The sequence below is a fragment of the Siphateles boraxobius genome, unplaced genomic scaffold, assembly GCF_051911475.1.
Source record: "Siphateles boraxobius isolate OS27281-9 unplaced genomic scaffold, OSU_SipBor_1 46, whole genome shotgun sequence".
Lineage (NCBI taxonomy): Eukaryota > Metazoa > Chordata > Actinopteri > Cypriniformes > Leuciscidae > Siphateles > Siphateles boraxobius.
Window position 1 is genome coordinate 16,832,694 of NW_027509097.1, and position 20,553 is coordinate 16,853,246.

Sequence of the window (20,553 nt, forward strand, 5' to 3'; positions counted from 1 at the left end):
TAAAAACAAACAGATAAAAAAAGAATAAAGGAGATAATAGTGGATAGAATGTAAAAACCGTTACAAATGTACCAGTTCAGACGGAGGCTACACTTTGTGTAATGGAAATGGAATGGAAATCATTAATCGAGAAACAGTTATCAATTCACAAGGTTTAAAATCACAATAATTTAATAAATGACTATTTCAATAAATGAGCACCTGTCACATTTCGCGCGGATGTGTGGTTGAATACACTCCTCGCGCAGGAACAATGACATGTTCAACTCTGGAGGTCTCAGCCAATCAGAGGGCGTCAACATTTAAAGGGCTATTAAGAAACAGGCAAAACGGCGGAGTGCAAAGCCCGCATCTCATTTCTATCGTATTCATTCGCTTACGAGACACTGAATTTGATCCTACATGGCTTTTTCTAAGACAGGATTGAAATGCTGCTTTTCGCAGTAGATATCAGGACATGTAGCCTACGATTCACGAGCCTGTGGATGCGCTCTTTTATCTGCTGCACTTGTTGCTCTAAGTCTAAGGTAAACGGGCGGAATCTAACGGACTGAGAGATATCCATTCACCGCTACAGACCGAAGAGGTCTACGTGTTTTCATTTCGCAGGTAGGCATTTCATTTGAGGGATTTATTTTGCCTAACCCTGTGGTGGATTATAGCCTACCGTTATAAAAAATACACTTTTTGCAGTTACATTTTTATCAGCCGTTATTTTCGAATTTTCAAGCAACGTGTCTGTGCTTCACAGAACTGTTTCTTCGAAAACACCAAATAAAGTCGCGTCCACTATGCCAGTGTTAATGAGTCCTGAGATGGCGAATAAATTCAAAGAGAGATGGATGATGCTTCATCCGGAGGATCAGGACAATGTCAGCGGCTCTGTTCACTTTGACGACAGTCTCACCAGTCTGCACTGGCTGCAGAACTTCTCCATCCTCAGTGCCAATCTCGAGAGGACTCCCAGCTCCGGCTGCCACCCGCAACAACTCTTCTACCACAAAAACCAGCTGGGGGGCACCGACTCGCCCTCCAGCCCGCCTGCCGGAGATACCGCCGCCACAGGGATGCCACAAACACCTGGGAATCCTACAACGTCCTGCAGCAGTTTGGCGAATTCATACACGCACCAGCAAGCGGGACACTACATAACGGCGCAAACAAATCCTGCGGAGGAGATCGACTATAAAACAAACCGCCACGTGAAGCCACCTTATTCATATGCCACTCTGATTTGCATGGCAATGCAAGCTAGTAACAAAACCAAAATCACCCTGTCAGCCATATACAGCTGGATCACTGAGAATTTCTGCTACTACAGATACGCGGAGCCAAGTTGGCAGGTAATTTCACCGATCGTTTATTTATCTTTGAGAATCACTTGATGTTTTTTTCTGCATTGAAATTCAGTATCTTTAGATTTTCACAGGAGTGATAGAAAATTGTCCTTTTTTGTGCAACAGGTGCACCGACCGTGAGACGATTCAGCTTCAGGTTCCTTAACGGGACAATTCACCCCAAAATGAAAATTCTGTCATCATTTACTCACCTTCAAGTTGTTCCAAACCTGTATGAGATTCTTTACACTGCTGAACACAAAAGAAGATATTTTGAACATTATGGGTAACCAAATAGTTGATGGGCCCCGTTGACTTCCATTATATGGTCCATCAACTCTTTACTGACATTCTTCAAAATATCTCCCTTTTGTGTTCAGCAGAGGAAAGAAATTGATACAATTTTAGAACAACTTGAGGCTGAGTAAAGGATGACTGAAATTTCATTTTTTGGGTGAATTGTCCCTTTAACTGTTCAATAACGATTATTTTAGGAGCCTAGGAGTGCCATTCTTTGTATTAAAACCTGAAATGATCTTATTCAGACTATTGTTAAATAAGATTTTCAGATTTTAACAGACAACAAATAAGAAACTAATTTAATACCTACTGCTCTTTAAAGTAGTGTTTACTTTTTAAACTTTTTTTGGAATCAAACATAACGGTTCAGTAAGGGAGTCGAATTAATCCACTATAACCGAGCTCTGACCAATTCATTCAATTTCAAGGTTTTTGATTCACTAAAAAGAGCCGACTCATAACAGCCATTAGCAGGGGAATCAGACTGTAGCTCTGTACGTTCGCGATACACTAAAAAGGAACCAGCTCATAAGATTAATTTATTTGAAAATCGGACTACATTTCTAACTCTGTATGTTTTTGATTCACTAAAAAGAAACGACTCATTGTTAGGGAATCAGAAAACACTTAGCTCTGTATTTGCCTGATTCTCACTAAAAAGAACAAGCTCACAAAAGTCATTTTTTTGGTAATCGTCCCACACATGCTGTAAGTTATGTGTCTGATACACCCAAAAGGACCAATTCACGAGTCATTCGTTCGAGAATCAAATTAACAGTATTAGCTGGTGTCTGTCAACCATATAGTCTGTCAATACAGCACTATCAAAACATTAAACCAAATAGCAAATGGCCAGACCTGTGCACTCATCTGAGATGTGTTAAGGAGGGTGACTAATGATGGAAGCTGAGACCATCGTACCCAAAAGCACTAGGTTTCCTGACTAATGATGGAAGCTGAGACCACTGTACCCAAAAGCACTAGGTTTCCTGAGGCCTCCTTCCATAATGAGGGATCCTTAAGGAAGCCACTGATCATGTGCATCTAAGCGTGCTGTATTACTAGAGAGCCTTATTCACAGCATTTCTTCTCCTGTACACACAATATTCCCCTCCCCCCTTGTCTCTGTCACACACACAGTGAGCCAATGAAACAGGACACCTCTACCTGTTGCACAATGGGATTTTATAGGAGCCTTTTTTATACGCGTTGTCTTCTTCTGCCACTAGAAGTTATTGCATTTATGTTATAAATTCTAAACCATGATGTTGCTCTACATTCAAACAGCTTAATTTAATTTGCATAAAAAATGTTTTATAGTGCACACATGAAATAAGTACCAACTTAAAATCGCGAAGTATACGTATACGTAGTTATACGTAGCGTCAAATTTCGTTTTAAATCACGATACTGATCTCACAATAGTTTAAACAATAAAGTTAAAACGGTAGTTTTTTAAATTATTACTTCTAAGACATATGAAAAACAGTTTACAAAAAAGCTAAAATTTAATTTGGTATTACATCAGGAATGGACTTGAATAAGTTGGTGCTTGCTTGGTCCATCTCCTTATTTGATGTTCCATTACCATATCTGATGCTGAATTAAATGTCTACAATTTCTTTTGGGTGAACTATACACAATACATATTGTTGCTATCCACGATACACATCGGTTACAAAAATCAACCCTGGTTTTTCTACAAATAAAACATGGCTATTATAGTTAAACCATGGTAACCACAAAGTAACCTACTAACCTTGCTACTCTTACCATAGTTTAACCAAGGTATAGTTTAACCATGGTATTTGTGGTAAAACGTGGTTATACAAATTGTAATCAATTAGCCAAAAAACAAAACAAAAAAAACATGGTTACTACTTTTACACTAATAAAACCCTGGTTAATTTTCATAAGGGATTGTTGCATTTTTTTATTGCGTTATACTGTGACATGATATATTGTTACCCTCATGAAAGAATATTAAAAACCTGATGATTTTTCTCCTTTTTTTCAGAATTCAATCCGCCATAACTTGTCCCTGAACAAGTGCTTCATGAAAGTGCCCAGGCAGAAAGATGAGCCAGGAAAAGGAGGCTTTTGGCAAATCGACCCACAGTACGCTGACATGTTCGTCAATGGCGTTTTCAAACGGCGGCGAATGCCTGCCACAAACTTCAATACCCAGAGACAGAGCAAAATGTTATCCTCTCCCAGCTCCTCGTACGGCTCTCAGTGCAACCAGACTGGCCAACAAATGGGAATGGGCCACTTCCAAGGACCTGTCCCGGGAAACAAACGCAAGCAAGTCTTCTCCAAACGAGGCAGCAAGCTGGCCAGAGTCTCCAAAAGCCCTCTGTTAACCACCGACATCAAAACTTCAGACATACTGAGAGGAGATTTTGACCTGGCGTCTGTTTTCGACGACGTGCTTAGTGGGAATGACAGCACGTTTGAAGATTTGGATATCAACACAGCGCTGAGCTCTCTGGGGTGCGAGATGGAGCTATCTTCACAGAACCAGCACGGGTCTGTTTACAGCAATGAGGACGAGCAGGCTTGTGCTTACCTAGAGGCGAATGGCATGATGGGATGCAACATGGAGGACTTTCACCAACAGCACCAGCAGCAGCAAGTACAGGTCCATCCGCAATATTATGAGGGAATGTTCTCAGATCAGGTTCACCAGCATCAGCAGCACCCCTGGGAGATTAAAGAGGAAGTCCAAGCCATCCCAATTTCCCTGGATCATGGCTATGGGCTTTGTGAGGGATTCTTCTCTGAGATGCAACTCTGGGAAAGAGCAGAGTCATATCTGTGAACATGTCTTTGATGGTCTGAAGACCGACTGACTTTTGTTTTGCTACATTAGCATAATGAATTACTGAGGATATGGAAGGTTATATGTAATTATTTCTTTGTACTTCTTTTGCATTTTTAAGAACCTATTCTGATTCATTTATAATTACCATTGATCTTTGAATTCTTGATTTTTTTGTTTTTTGGGATGATTAAATATTGCTGTGGGACAAATAGCCTAGTTATTTAGGATAGTGGCATTTTGTTCCTGTATTGATTAATCAATCTAATATATTCATTTTAGTTTACTTTGATATTTTAGGCAATGTTATGCTTTATAGAAGTCTAACAAAAAATACAAATAAATATAAATCACATATTTGTGGGAAAAGGGATGCAACCAGCCAAAGTGCTTCACAAAATCATTTCCCGAGAGGAAAAAAAGGCACAAGCACTTTGAAACATTGGCTCAGTTTGTTGCCCAGTGACTTAGCCTCATCTTTTTTCTCTCTCTTTTATGCTGATATTCTACGAAAGTACAAATTGTCCCACAAGAGCTCTTCAATGTTTCAGAATGTAATGTAATTAGTCTAAGATTTACTATGAATTGTGGGTGGCAATCTCACGAGGCAATGACTGTTCTAGAAGTGTACTTGTATCGATTGTTTGAGAAATGGACTAAAACATGCAACATGAAACAAAATATATTCTGTTCTTGAATAAAAAGATCAATCTGTTCAACTTTTTTCAGTCTATTGCTATTGATTTTTGTATATTGCATGTGATAACTTATTTATATACAATTAATAATACATGTACATTGTTTCTTTAGCATTCATGTTTGCATTTTTCAAATTAGAATAACTATTTAATTAAAAATTCCATATACAAATAAGTTAGTGATCAACAGTATGAAGCCATTTACGAAAACAATAAGCATTCTCTATGTTCAGACTTATTTCCAGTCATTGATACTAATATTGAAAATTCTACCTTAGTATTGATTTATAAATTGATCAATTTCTAAGAAGTATTTGATAAATATAAATGCTAACGTTTTTAGTTTACATTTAGTACTTTACAGACTACACAGTGTTTGTGTGATTTAGCTGATCATTTCAAGGTAAATATTTCCTAATGATTTACTATTGACTTCGCTAGCTGGATATTATTGCAGTCAGAATGTATTTTGATTCTGCTTTTTACACATATTTTTCCTAAAAATGTCTAAATAAAAACTGCTTTCACACCACATACACTCAAACAGGCATCAATCTTATCCATGACCCTTTTCACGTGGCTATTTGTGATTTATTGTCAGAGTGGTTTGATTATAGACATGGGAAATACAGTAAAAACATGCCCAGACTGGCCTGCATTTCTCAAATTGAAGTCAATTTCACTTAAACAAATAACTGTAATACTGTTAAGCTTCACAACAGATGTTTGCCTACTGATCTTTACTCTTTACTCTCCTAATTTACCTTTACTACATCAGCATGAGGCGTGAAAGAACGTCAAGCATTGAACAACATCTGAATTGACAATCAGTGGTATATGACCATATGTACATATAACTATTGACAAATGTTGACAATGGTTTAGTATAGTTTATATTATAGATTATAGTGTTCATTTGCACGTTTGCCTTGTTTTAAAGGAGTTTCTATCGCGCTCAGATGGATCAGTCAGAGAATGACAGGAACTTATTCTGGCAGGGTTCAGTTATGAACAAACATTCTTCTAGGAACATTAATAGTTGTAAGTTCTTTTGTAGTTATAAGTTATCTGGTCCTTGATTATATTCTCAAAACTTTAGCACAAAAACATTATTTATACATTGCTCATGGGAGGTTTTTTTTCTGAAACATTTTATCTGGACATTCATCTGACATTTTTTAAATGCTACTATGTTTCAGATTGTTCAAAGAACATTCAGAAGTAAAGTTCATATAACTTTTGCAAAATTGTCAACTGGATTGTTTCATTAACATTCGCATAACCAAGGAAAAAAACGTTTTTAAAACATTCAAACTGTTTGAAAAAAAAAATTCAGAACCATTCTTAGAACATATTTTGTTGGCCGAGTTTTAGTCAGTTGTGTTTTACTTTCTTTCGAATTATTTTCCTTGCTGTGCCTCCCACCTTGAAAAATCCAGCTGACTTAAATATCTGTGAAAATCCACTGCATTTGAGGGAAAAAAATAATACTTTCACATTTAAAATCTCTTTTTAATGAAAAAGAAAAAAGGAAAGGGAGGATTAGTCAATTTCATCGGCTCTGCCTCCTTCTGTTGGAGGTCACATTCAGAGACCCTTCTGAATCAGTGGAGTAAATCACATTCCTTGAACATCAGGGAGAAGCAGGGATGGTAATCCCAAAGAGCTGTTCCCCACAATGCAAAGGACACATATTCATACAGACTCAAATACATCAAGCGACCAGAAATTCACGAGTTCTGTTCTCCTGTGTCCCTGTGGATAAGACAGAGGTGAGTTAGTGCCGTGGTTGCGGTGTAGGCAGGGTGAGACGGGAGGTGTGGGGGCGAGGAGCTGTGTGCTTCTCAGGGAATTGGTTTTTGTGGAGGAGGGATGGGAGAACTCCTTGACGCTGGAGATAACACTATCTCCCCAGAGGCAGAGACTCCTGCCTGTATTTACAGGGGTGCTGTCGCCGCTCTGGCCCCTCATGCGGACCTGTCAGCGGGAACAAGGATGGCTGTCACTACGGGGCATTGCCACGCTGCTTTATGTCCCCCCGGGCACAGCTGGCAAACCCTGATTACAGGTGTTATGTGGGCATGTCAGCCAGATCACACAGAGAGATGTGTCAGCCATTCTGCTGGAAAAGTCAGCAAAACACCAGCATCAGCACTCAATCAACGTGTGTCTTTTTTCACACTGAAACCTACTACCTACGAATGATTTCTAAAATTGACTATGTCAGATTTATGTTTGGGTTGATGACATAATGCACATTTTTGTTTTGTTTGTTTGTTTTATCGATTAATTTATTTTTTAAAAAATCATTAAATTATAAATTAAAATTACTTAAGTAGGCCTACAACTCTCCTAGTTTCCAATTTTCCAATAAAATTCAATTTGATTTTTTTGGTCCAAAAAGACGGTGATTCAGCTGTCCTGAAAACATCATGAAGGAAACAAAAGCCTCAGTTCACCCAAAAATGAAAATTCTGTATACCTATACATTTCTTTGTTCCAGTGAGAACAAAAGAAGATACTTTGAATAAAGTTTGTAACCAGGCTGCTTCGGGCCACCATTGACTTCCATGGTAGGAATAAAAATGCTATGGAAGTCAACAGTGCCCTAGAAAGGGGCACACTCTTCTAAATATATTCCCTTGTGTTCAACAGAACAAAGAAATTAATACTGGTTTGGAACAACATGAGGGCGAGTAAATGACAGAATTTTCATTTTTGGGTGAACTATCCCTTTAAAGGGGCTTTGTAGAATTCAGAAACCCTGTGACATCGGTGGCTGCGGACAACAATTTATTGCGCGTGCACACATGACTGATTGTGATTCGATAGCACGATATACTCACAGCGAAATTCTTTTTCATTCTTTGCTTAGAAGTAAATGTAAGGTGGAAATACCTTTGCAGCGATATAGGCTACTGTTAACGAACATTGAGACTCCATCCACGCTGCTGAGTTTAGATGAAACAAAAATAACAGCAGTGAGAAAGTGGTTGAGTAGGCCTCTGATCATAGCGATGTGGATATGTTTGCACAAACTCTGCAATTCACTGGCATCATGTCGACAGATGAGGTAATTAAAATTACATTGGTATGATAGTTTGATCGTAAAGTATATTAGAGACAATATATAGATCTGGCTATGTTTAAATTAACCCCTTTTCTTTGCATGACACATTGACATTACAGCACAGACTTGCTCTTTCAGCATGTCATTTAACTCACCCTTATGTCGTTCCAAACCCGCAAGACCTTGTTCATCTTCAGAACACAAATTAAGATATATTTGATGAAATCTGAGAGCGTTCTGACGTGAGCACCGCAATGTATGCGTGTGATGCTGACGCAGGAGCCGGCGTTCTGACGTAGAACCCGGAAGGGCTGCACTGTGTTTACAATGTGAACAGCGTCGGAGACTTACACAGAATTGAAGAAATTGTTGAATAAAGTCGATTTTTTTTTCTTTGAGAAAGCCCTCGGAATTCATAAAAATTTCTTAATTTGTGTTCCGAAGATGAACGAAGGACTTACGGGTTTGGAACGACATGAGGGTGAGTAATTAATGACATAATTTTAATTTTTGGGTGAACTAACCCTTTAAATATCTTCCTTTTGATTTTCCCGGTAAAAACCTCCCGAGTCCTTCACATTAAAATTCGTTTACAGTAGAGTTGCTGAATCCTGGAGATCTATCTTCCTACAAAGTTCAGCTCCAACCCTGATAAAACAACTGAACCAGCTAATAAGATCTTCAACACTTGCCAATTCCAGGTGTGTTAGATCAGGGTTGGAACTGAACTCTGAAGGTAGCCCTCCAGGAACAGGATTGGGCACAGGCTTTAATAGACAACATAGAAAGCCAGGAAAGGTCTCGTTTTTTAAGTTTTGTTATAAGCTGTTCACACATTGCCAATAAAAAAGCGATTAGATGCAATACAATTCTTATAGCCGGAGCTCAAAGAAAAATAATTTAATTCATGAAAAGCAAGCTTTTGCAAGATTAAGTTTGTCATAATCTTAGAAAAAAATAGTTGAACAAAACTGCCTCACTTATTAATATTTGAAAAATGTTTGGCTCCCAAATCAAAGTTGCGTGGTTCAATAAATATACTTAAATAATCAAATATAAATACAATCATAATGTAATATTAACACAGTGGTTAAATCAAGTTTCTTTCACTTGAAGCTATTATCTAGAGCAGGCATTCTCAACCCTGGTCCTTGAGGGCCACCGTCCTGCAGAGTTTAGGTCCAACCTTGATCAAACTCACCTGCATGTAGCTTTCCAGTAATCCTGAAAGCCTTAATTAGCTGGCTCAGGTGTGTTTGATTTAGGGTTAGAGCTAAACTCTGCAGGACAGTGGCCCTCGAGGACCAGGGTTGAGAAAGCCTGATCTAGAGTAAAAACATTTTCTATCCTCGATAGAGCTTGAAAAAGTTATACATCCCGTCTGGATTATTGTAATTCCTTATGTAGGACTACCCCAGTTTTCAATTACAAAGCTTCAAATGGTCCAAAATGCTGCTGCAAGATTCCTGACTGGGACTCGCAAACATTAACATATCACTCCGATTTTATTGTCTCTTAATTTGCTGCCGGTTCGTTACAGAGTTGACATGAAAATACTGATGTTTGTTTTTAAATCTTTAAACGGTCTAGCACCTTCATACTTGTCCGAACTTGTAAATGTTAATGTACCTGGGAGGTGTCTAAGGTCCACAAGTAACTATAATCTGTCCCAACCACGTTCACGCTTAAAGTCTAGAGGGGACCGTGCTTTTGCTGTTGTCGGCCCTTGGTTGTGAAATAGCCTCCCTGTCTCCTTGAGATCGTTATCCTCTTTATATGAGTTCAAACTCAAACTAAAACTGTATCTTTTGGAGCGTGCATTTATTAAAATTTACATTTATCTATGTTTTCTTCTGCAGTCTGACTGACATTTTTTTCCTTAAATCTTGTTGGTTTTATGTTATGTGAAAAACAGTGCTCTACTTTTGTTGTGTTTACTTGTGCTATATAAATAAAGGAAAGAAAGTAAGTAATAGTACTTCTCGATTTGATTAAATATAGTGAGAGAGAGTCATTTATTTTATTTTGTCTACCTTTCACATGATGCAAACATCCTACCAAAGTTCTTACATTGAAGGCTCTTTATAAAGTTGGACATATAAGTTCAACTTTATCTGCATGCAGCATACTCAAATAGGGCGATATTAACTATTATAGCTTATCACAACTGATTGTATCGCCACAAAATGTAGTCTATATTATTGCCCAGCTCTAAATGCGACTAGAAAGCATGAAGATATTAAGATTCTATAGACATTAACATCATGATTTTCTATTAAGCTGCTTTAAAACGATGTATATTGTGATAAATTTGACTTGACTTAAAGGTATAATTTCATGGGCTTCTTTATAAATTCCTTTCAGTCATTAAAAGCTTACAAGGACATTTTTTTTCTGTTAATATCATTGGCTGTCACAGATGTAGCCGATGAACAATTGGAATACACAGAGCCACATAGATTGTGAGTCGTTATGCCTAAATCTTATTTAAAGCTTTACTTAACCAAACAAACCCTTTCATTCCAGGCTGGATTGGATTGGTCACCAACACCACAAGGTTAAAGGGCAAAGGTAATAAAATTACTCTTATCTCACAGAACTACAGAGCACTGGGATTATGTTTTCTGACGGATGTGTGTTAGTGAGAATCTGCCAATTCAATGTGCCTTTTTGTTTGCTTGAAAACGCCACATCATAAAAACAAACATAACATTGCTATGAGTGTAAAACATTTTCATAGAGCATTTCATACTATTTTGAATCAGAATTAGAAACTATTGATTGTAGTTAAAAGATTAGTATTAGAAATGAAATATGGTTCTTAACAAATACTTATTTTTAAGTATTGCTAAAAGCCTTAATACATTTTTTTATATTTTGATGCTAATCTTTTTGCGTATTGATGGGCTTATGCAGTTCATGTAAATCAGGGGTGCCAAACTCACCTCCAGGAGGGCCACAGTCCTGCAGAGTTTAGCTTCAACACTAATTAATGCATCTGATCCAGCTAATAAAAGTCCTTGAAAATAATTTGAAAACTACTGGTATGTGTGTTTCTGTGTAACTGTAGCAGTTTTGGGACTAAACTCTGCAGGACTGTGGCCCTCCAGGAGCTGAGTTTGGCACCCCTAATTTATAGAACATGAACTACATGCACCCCTGATGTAAATATCAGTTTAGTTTAGTTCACCCAAAATGGATAATTCTGTCATCATTTACTCACCCTCATGTCATTCCAAACCATAAGACTTTTGTTCATCTTCAGAACACAAATAAAGTTTTCTGAAGATGAAAAAAAACCTAAATTCAATCTGTTCATCATATAAAGCCATCGTGTCTCTGGACTAAACCGTTCAATTCATATGGATTAATTTGACGATCTCTTTATGAACTTTTTGAAGGGTCAAATTGGTAGTTGCTTAGCTGTCAACGGAGGGACAGAAAGCACTGATTTCATCAAAAAGATTTTCTAGAAAACAGAACAACAAGTGAATGAACTTTCGCTTCCAGTTGAAACAGCTAGTTTGTGTCTCTGTACAGACTTAACAGGGATCTCATCATCAGAAACAAGTGGATGTTTTATTTTAATGGCGTCCTGGATCCCATCTGAGGATTATATATTTGTCCGGAGGATTTTGTTTGTAATTGAGGCACAATGTAATGGAGAGCTCGCAAAGAAGCTTTTGTTGAAAGATGAAGCAGCCAACTGTATTGGATCTGACAGCAGCTGCATCACAAAACGCAAGTAGATGATTTCATAATGCTTTGTCTGTAAATGATGGTTTTATAGGGATATAAACTTGCTCATGTGCAATAGTGAGTGTCCGTTGATCCTGTTTCCTGCCAATCATGACAGTTTGCTGTTTAATGACAAGCCTTAAAGGCCCCTTAAAAACATAATTTCAGACAGAGGCCAGAGGGTCAGAATGAAGGTTGAAAATAATATTTTTTCTGCATATACATTTATATATATATATATATATATATATATATATATATATATATATATATATATATATATATATATATATATAGAGTGTCATCAAAAAGTTGATTTATTTCAGTAATTCCATTCAAAAAGTGAAATTTTTATATTATATTCATTCATTACACACAGACTGATATATTATATACTGATATATTTTCTATATATACTGATATTGTTCATTCTTTTAATTTTGATGATTATAACTGACAACTAATGAAAACCCCAAAATCAGTATCTCAGAGAATTAGAATATTGTGAAAAGGTTCAATATTGAAGACACCTGGTGCCACACTCTAATCAGCTAATTAACTCAAAACACCTGCAAAGGCCTTTAAATGGTCTCTCAGTCTAGTTCTGTAGGCTACACAATCATGGGGAAGACTGCTGACTTGACAGCTGTCCAAAAGACGACCATTGGCATCTTGCACAAGGAGGGCAAGACACAAAAGGTCATTGCTAAAAAGGCTGGCTGATCACAGAGCTCTGTGTCCAAGCATTTGAATTTTTACCTCAGTAAACAGTGTTACCAGAAATACACTATATCCATTATCAATCGCTGTTAATGTAATAAATAATAGAGAGGAGAAGGGAAGGAAAATATGTGGTAGAAAAAAGTGTGCAAGCAATAGGGATAACCGCACCCTGGAGAGGATTGTGGAAAAAAAACCCATTCAAAAATGTGGGGGAGATTCACAAATAGTGTATTGCAGCTGGAGTCAGTGCTTCAAGAACCACCACACACAGACGTATGCAAGACACAGCGTCAGAAGCGTCTCGCCTGGGCTAAAGACAAAAAGGACTGTGTTGGTCCACTGTGTTTTCTGAGGTCCAAGGTCAACACAGCCGTCTACCAGGACGTTTTAGAGCACTTCATGCTTCCTGCTGCTGAACAACTTTATGGAGATGCAGATTTCATTTTCCAACAGGACTTGGCACCTGCACACAGTGCCAAAGCTACCAGTACCTGGTTTAAGGACCATGGCATCCCTGTTCTTAATTGGCCAGCAAACTCGTCTGACCTTAACCCTATAGAAAATCTATGGGGTATTGTGAAGAGGAAGATGCGATACGCCAGACCCAACAATGCAGAAGAGCTGAAGGCCACTATCAGAGCAACCTGGGCTCTCATAACACCTGAGCAGTGCCACAGACTGATCGACTCCTTGCCACGCTGCATTGCTGCAGTAATTCAGGCAAAAGGAGCCCCAACTAAGTATTGAGTGTTGTACATGCTCATACTTTTCATGTTCATACTATTCAATTGGCCAACATTTAAAAAAAATGTTTGTATTGGTGTTAAGTAATATTCAAATTTTCGGAGATACTGAATTTGGGATTTTCATTAGTGGTCAGTTTTAATCAGCACAATTAAATGAAATAAACAATTTTAAATATATCAGTCTGTTTGTAATGAATGAATATAATATCCAAATTTCACTTTTTGAATGAAATTACTGAAATAAATCAACTTTTTGATGATATTCTAATTATATGACCAGCACCTGTATATATGTATAGTTTTTTTTGTGTGTGTGTGAGTGTGCAAAAAACTTTATTAACATTATAAGTGAACCTCAAGGAACATATTAAAATAATTCCATAAAAAAATCCATGTCACAACCCCTTTAAAGAAGCGATGATACAGACGTAGCAAGAGATCTTTTGGTATGGCTTATCATTTTAAAAGAAAAATGTAAGGCAGGGACTTGGTTTATGCATCGGTTGTTGATTGGATTTTAAGATGTGTAATGATGTTGCACTCAAAAGTGGAGACAGATGAATGTGAGCTTGCAGATGTGAAGTTTAAGTGGATTATTAGATTGGAGAAGTACATCACCAGAGAGAAGTCTGTCATTTTCACTAGAAATTTTGTGACATTTTTATTAAATATTACGAGGTCAAAAAGTTAAAATGAAATATTTGTATGGATGACTTGTTCTCAATAAGATTCATAATATTTATGCCGACTTTAAGAATCACTGATCCAGCCAATGTTAATAACTCATTTACCATTATACATTCAGTTGTACTTTCACTTGTAATTTCATTCTATACAGGCCAGTTTTGTTACATCTCTGCTACAATTGGCAGCTTTATTTTGTGCTCCTTGATGTGCTAATTTTAGTGATTATGTGGAAACCCGCAAATAGGCACATGTCGCAATAAACTGTCCTACGCTGCACTGTTCACGTCTCTTTTGGATGAGGTCATTTCACTGATGTCTGAACGAATGGAGATGCTATTAGGGGACACTTCAGATGGATGAAGAGCCCATTCAGAGGCCGCCTTGCAGGCAGACATCGAATAGCCTCTTTTTGTCTCCTAAATATGTCACTGTAGATTTACATTGCTCACCTCAAAGTAATAACACCTGATAAATTTCTGATGCATAATGATTTGATTGCATTACGAAGACATAATGTCGTATTTTCCTGTAATATGCTGTGGTGAGATTTCAGGTTATTGGCTGCGGAGTTCATATGAAATAATTGATGGTATTTATTTATTTTAACTGTGCTGAAATTCACGCAGCGGAAAGAAAGAGCATTTCACAAATGCAGCGTACCGAAAATATGGCTCTCTGGGTACGAGCCACAGCCGTGATTGGAATGCAGAATTAGTCAACACAGTTCTCCTAAATGTCACTCCTGCCTGCTCCTTTTATTTCTTCTCCATATCCTTTGTGGGTTGCTATAAAGCATGGTGCAGGCCCAGGACGGGTTGGCAGAGTGGCTGGTGAAAAGCATTCCTCAGGGGTTTCTTAGATCTCTGTGGCTGAGCGAGAGAGAGCAGCCAGAGGGCAGAGTGTCGGGATGCCCATGAACCAGAGGCAGTGCCCTGGACCCCGGCCACACACTCTGCCTCATGCCAGCGAGCAAAGAGAGAATCAAATGCAGTGCCATTGTCTGAATCTACCACCAGCTAACCATCTCGTAGAGACTCCATTTATACTGGGGAGATATTTTGTGTCTCTAGTTTGAGGATATAGATCTGTTAATTATTTGGGTATCACTCAAAGACAATAAGAATCTGACATTTCTGTGTCCTATTAAAGGGGTAGTTCACCCAAAAATTCTAATTACTTGTTCCAAACCCATATGACTTCCTTTTTTTCCATGAAAGACTGAAGGAGACATTATGAAGAATGTTTGCACTGCTCTTTTCCATAAAATGAAATTGGTCCATAAAAAAGTGAACCATACAACTCGTGCACTATATTACATAAATTGTAAGTCGTGTGACAAACGACACTTAAAATATTGGTTGAAAAATTAAAACAAAAGTATCAGGGAGTCGCTACATGACATTTTACAGCCTTGCCTTGCCGTAAAAAGATCAAATCTGATATTTTATGACTTTTATGTCATGAGGGTCTGCAGGGTTCCCCTCTATTTTATAATTTCCTGTTTTATGTTTTTTTTTCTACATGGCTGCATCTGAAATCATACTATCCTTTTGATTAAGTAATTACGACTGTTCAAAAAATATGTTTTACTGTATATAGGCTACTCTGAATCTGTGTAGCATGAATATGATCTGGACTTTCTACAATCATCATGTTCTCATTGTCATTTTACCTACCAGCATCAGTTGTGTACCTACCCTGCCATCCACAAATCCTCTCCAGTGGCCTCATGGGATAGTTAAGTGTGTATGTGCACTTGTGTAAGAAGTAGTCAGTCATCTGGGTACTTTTTCTTCTAGTGTTTTATGAATTATGACAATACTGCGTTTTTCACACACTGTTTTTCTCCTACTATTAGAGAAGTATGCAATTTCACATGCAACTTAAGTTGGGGGGGGGGGGTTGATGTGATGTTATTTATTTGTATCTTATATGATTAGCTGAGCTTTGTCTTGTGCGTGATCGCATTTAGCACTTTTTAAACTGTGCTTATCCCTTTCTCATTAAAGACAGCTGCATGTCATTGCCTCTCCTTAATCACATACTGCAAAGATCTTAGCTCCTATCACCTGCCTGCTGGTTCGGCCCTGTTCAAACTCTCTCCTCCTACACTGTCTGGGCGAGTGGGCTGGGAGCAAATCTCATTTGCTTTAGCACTCACACTAAATCAGTGAGAGAAATAGCACCTGATTGCATAAGCATGACTCCACATGGGGAAATGTGAGCCTCGGTCTTCGACACCTCCGTCGAACGTGTCGCTCCTCTCCTTAATAATTGATTACCGACCCGCACGTTGCATGTACGGGCTCCGTGCCGAGATGAGGTGTCCAGAAGCTTAAATGAGCTTGAACTTGACACTTGGCTCAGAACAGAAGCCCACAATGTATTGTGTCCCCTTCAAGTCCTGCTAATTGAGTGCAGTCAATGTGTAGGTTTTTGTCCGGGAATGGGTGTAATGCTTTAAAAGATTAGTTCACCCTCAAACTGAAAATTTCCTAATAATTTACTCACCCCAATGCCATCCAATATATCCATGTCTTTCTTTCCTCAGTGGAAGAGAGAAAATAATTTTTTTGAGGAAAACATTTCTGTATTTTTCTTCGAATAATGGACTTCAATGGCAACCACTGTTTTGAAGTCCAAATAAATGCAGTTTCAAAGGTCTTTGAAGTGCTTCAATGGACTGTGCACGATTGCAGCTGAGGAAGAGGGTCTTATCTAGCGAAACTATAGGTCATTTAAAATATATATATATATATATAGTTTTTAGCTACAATTGTTCGGATTGAACTGATCTGCAACGCGCCGGGAACTACGTCATCACGTTGAAAGGTCACGCTCGATGGCACCGGCGGAAGTACCGCCCCACTGTTTACAAAGCGACCAATGCAATTTGAACTATCCTCCTTCGCACGGGCGCTTGGTAAACAGTAGGGCGGTACTTCTGCCAGTGCCGGCGCCATCGAGTGTGACCTTTCAACGTGATGACGTAGTTCCCAGCACGTTGCAGATCAGTTCAATCCGAACAATTGTAGTTAAAAAGTAAGCCTCGATTACCTTTCGATTTTGATTACATTTCAAAATGCTCACGCAGAGACGCATTTTCGAATGCATCCGTCCACCGAGATTGGTTTGCAGCGATCGACCTGAAGGACGCGTACTTTCATGTCTCGATTCTCGATCGACACAGGCCGTTTTTGCGCTTTGCGTTCGATGGTCGAGCATATCAGTACAAGGTCCTGCCCTTCGGGCTGTCCTTGTTTCCCTGTGTCTTCACGAAAGTCACAGAGGGGGCCCTTGTTCCCATGAGAGAACAGGGCGTTCGCATCCTCAACTATCTCGATGACTGACTCATACTAGCACACTCTCGAGATCCGTTATGCGAATACAGAGACCTCGTGCTCATGCACCTCACCCAGTTGGGTCTTCAGGTCAACTGGGAAATGAGCAAACTCTCCCCTGTGCAGAGGATCTCTTTTCTTGGTATGGAGTTGGATTTGGTCACACAGACAGTGCGCCTCATAGAGGAACGTGCTCGGTCGGTGCTGAACTACCTGAATACATAAATAATAGGCAGGACAGCGGTCTTTCAGAGCCTCCTGGGCCATATGGCAGCAGAGAGGTGTGACGGGCCCTCAACTGCATTGGCACATCAACTGCCTTAAGAGACCTTCCACTGCCAGCTGTTTTACTCCCAGACCGAGGGAACACTCGGCACGAATGCCCTGGCACAGCTGGCCCCGGGGGCCTCAGCAAATATGCGTTTCCCCCAATGAGCCTACTTGCACAGACCCTATGCAAAGTCAGGGAGGACGAGGAGCAGGTCCTTCTCGTGGCTCCCTAATGGCCCACCCGGACCTGGTTCCCAGTACTCATGCTCCAGCCCTGGCTTTGCTCTGTCCCGTTCGTACTCTGCGTCTGTATGTGGACAGAACTCAAAGTCTTAGTACCACAGACCAGCTCTTTGTCTGTTATGGAGGCCAGCAGAAGGGAAAGGCTGTCTCCAAGCAGAGGATGGCCCACTGGACAGTGGATGTCATCGCCTTGGCTTACCAAGCACAAGGCGTGCCCTGCCCGCTCAGGTTGCATGCTCACTCCACGAAAGGCGTTGCATCCTCCTGGGCAGTGGCACATGGCTCCTTCGCTAGATATTATAGCCTATGTGTAGAGCCGGTCTCCTCCTGTGTTCTCACCCTAAACGGGTAGAAGCACTGAGAGGCCCAGCTCTGTCGGCTTACTGCACCCTACTGTGCACCCTTATTGCTCCAGACTGAAAAACATGTTGAGTCCTCCAACACCCTCGGCCAGGATGTAGCGGAGCGTCCGGCGCCAGGCCTTTATCCGTTGAATCCTTGAGAACCGGGTCTGGGCTGGGTTCCATATGTGTGACCCTGCTGGAATCCCAAATGTGTATTTCTTCCACGGCTGCTCCTAACGGAAGCCCGTGTCTTTTCCTTGGGCTAAGTCACCCAGTATTTCATATGCAGTACAACCTTCGGGTTAGTCCATATGTATATCTCCACATAACTCCTTCGGGGAAGAATGTGGGTTCCGCAGCGTTCTCCTTCCTAACAGAAAGGGCACGCTGTCTCAGTGTTATCCAATAATCTCACTGTATGGGTTATCACGGAACAACAGTGACAAATACACTCAGTGTAAGCCCTCTCCTATCATCCTTCCAGGCAAGAAGGGGCAAGAGGCTTGCACAGGGCGCTGGATGGGGTCAGCAGTTGTGGTGCTTTGGTAGAGATTCCTATTCGTCGGTCGTAGGTCGAGAGTGACCGACTGATAGGGAACGTTTCGGTTACGTATGGTAACCCTTGTTCCCTTAAAGAGGTAACGGAGACGTACGTCCCGTCGCCACATCTGCTGCGACCCGCCGGGGCAGCCAGCACATCGCCTCGGCTCCTCAGCAAAAAAATGAAGTGCAATCGCACCTGCTGCTCATAATATACCCGCACTGCGTGGCTGAACAGCTGATGCAAATGATTGCACGCCAATGTGTATTGGCTCGTTTAGATTCACTCAAAGTAGATTGGCCTGTCTAGCGAGATTCCTATTCGTCGGTCTCAACGTGGGAACAAGGGTTACCATACGTAACCGAGACGTTTGTTATGTTGGGTTTTTTGGGGGGTTATGATGAGTGGAGCATGAACTTGGTTTGAGAAGATATATGTTAAATGGTTTGTTCTGTATTGCTGTACTTATTCAGCAATTCTATGCTAATACTATCGCAGCATTGTGTTACCAACTAGCAAGTTAGCATTTACTGCATTAGCTAGTTAAAGCTAGCCAAGTTTCCACTACTAAAAATATTTAAGTTGAGATTACATGATACATTTTTAAGTTAAATGTATGAATTAGCTCACTCAAATATTTAAAGTTAAGAGCCATTCAATCAAAGAAAATTAAAAAAGTTCACAACGTAATTTCGGCAGGAGTGACCCCATCTAATCTTTTAATTAAGTGTCGGAGCATATGAGCAGCCGCTCACCTTGCTCTGGCATCAGCTGTTTTGGCATCCCTCCACCTCCCCAACTCCACCAACATAATTTAGGCATCTTGTTACCATACTCATCATCCAAGCATTAGTAGTCCCACTGGAGGGTGAATCTAAGCTTGAGATGACAGCGGACAGCAAACCAAATATGCTTAACCTTATTACCCTAAAGATTATATGGGCAAAGGAACTTGTGAAAGGACAAAATAAAAATCTCTTCCAGTTCTGCTTACTTAAACTTTGAATTTCTTATCTTAAAACAAATTGATGTAACTGATTACGTCAGATTTTTTTTTAGTTTGACCAACTTATTCGGGTTTGCACTGTGCTCAGACATATTTATTTCTTTTTCCTTTTTGTAAATATTTAGGTTAAAGTTTTGAGAAAATGTTATCAAATCAAACAAGAGGATCTGTTGATTCAGATTACAGTTGTCATTTAGAATGCATTATTCTGGTTACAAATCACATTATAATAAAATGATGTGTGTATAACTTAATATTGTATTTATACTGTAAATTCTTTATATTTGTAAACAGAGATACATAGTTAGTGATTTCACCCTTTGGTGATGGTCTGACATTTGTCATTGAGCTACGGGTGTTTTCTGTTTGTCAAAAAGAAAGATTTCTCCTTTAGAGGCACATAAAAGCTCTCTGGAGATGCATCATTTGTATACATACTACACCCCTGTGGCTGTAAGAATGCTATGGGACTCGGTGCTTTTGGGAAAAGAACCATGTTATCTCATTTAGAATGTAAAAACATCAGTTCTGAACATTTGTTCTCTTTCCGTGACAATTGAGAGCTTATAATGACAATGTTTGTGGGAATTATCAAACAAAGAACATTAATCACTCTATTCATGACGTTCTTGTCCGTTTGTTCGCTGAACTGAGCCTCGGGTGTGAGCGGTGCAATGCTGATGTGTAA

General features: G+C 39.4%; 2 protein-coding genes and 1 long non-coding RNA gene across 4 annotated transcripts in view; 2 read left to right on the top strand and 1 right to left on the bottom strand.

The window, feature by feature from the left end:
- The window catches only part of shisa9a (shisa family member 9a), a 736,130-nt gene that overhangs the window by 185,007 nt on the left and 530,570 nt on the right, over nt 1-20,553 (bottom strand). The gene's annotated exons all lie outside the window — the stretch shown is intronic.
- Nucleotides 298-5,181, top strand: foxj1b (forkhead box J1b). Of its 2 annotated transcripts, XM_077201081.1 has the most exons (3): nt 505-609; nt 752-1,343; nt 3,655-5,181. In XM_077201081.1, the coding sequence occupies exons 2-3, from the start codon at nt 792-794 to the stop codon at nt 4,456-4,458; spliced, it is 1,356 nt and encodes a 451-aa protein (XP_077057196.1). In that variant the 5' UTR covers nt 505-609; nt 752-791; the 3' UTR covers nt 4,459-5,181. The 2 variants fall into 2 exon arrangements, with proteins under 2 accessions (XP_077057197.1, XP_077057196.1); XM_077201082.1 differs by having other exon boundaries at nt 298-1,343.
- LOC143710127 (uncharacterized) overlaps nt 8,112-20,553 on the top strand; it is a 36,679-nt gene continuing 24,237 nt past the window's right edge. The window contains exons 1-2 of the long non-coding RNA XR_013194474.1: nt 8,112-8,229; nt 10,753-10,797. This is a non-coding gene — a long non-coding RNA (uncharacterized LOC143710127). The remainder of the gene's footprint in view (nt 8,230-10,752; nt 10,798-20,553) is intronic.

Coding starts and splice junctions, on each gene's coding strand:
- foxj1b (XM_077201082.1), top strand. CDS start 792: ATGCCAGTGTTAATGAGTCCTGAGATGGCGAATAAATTCAAAGAGAGA. Junction 1,344..3,654: donor ACGCGGAGCCAAGTTGGCAG/GTAATTTCACCG, acceptor CCTTTTTTTCAG/AATTCAATCCGCCATAACTT.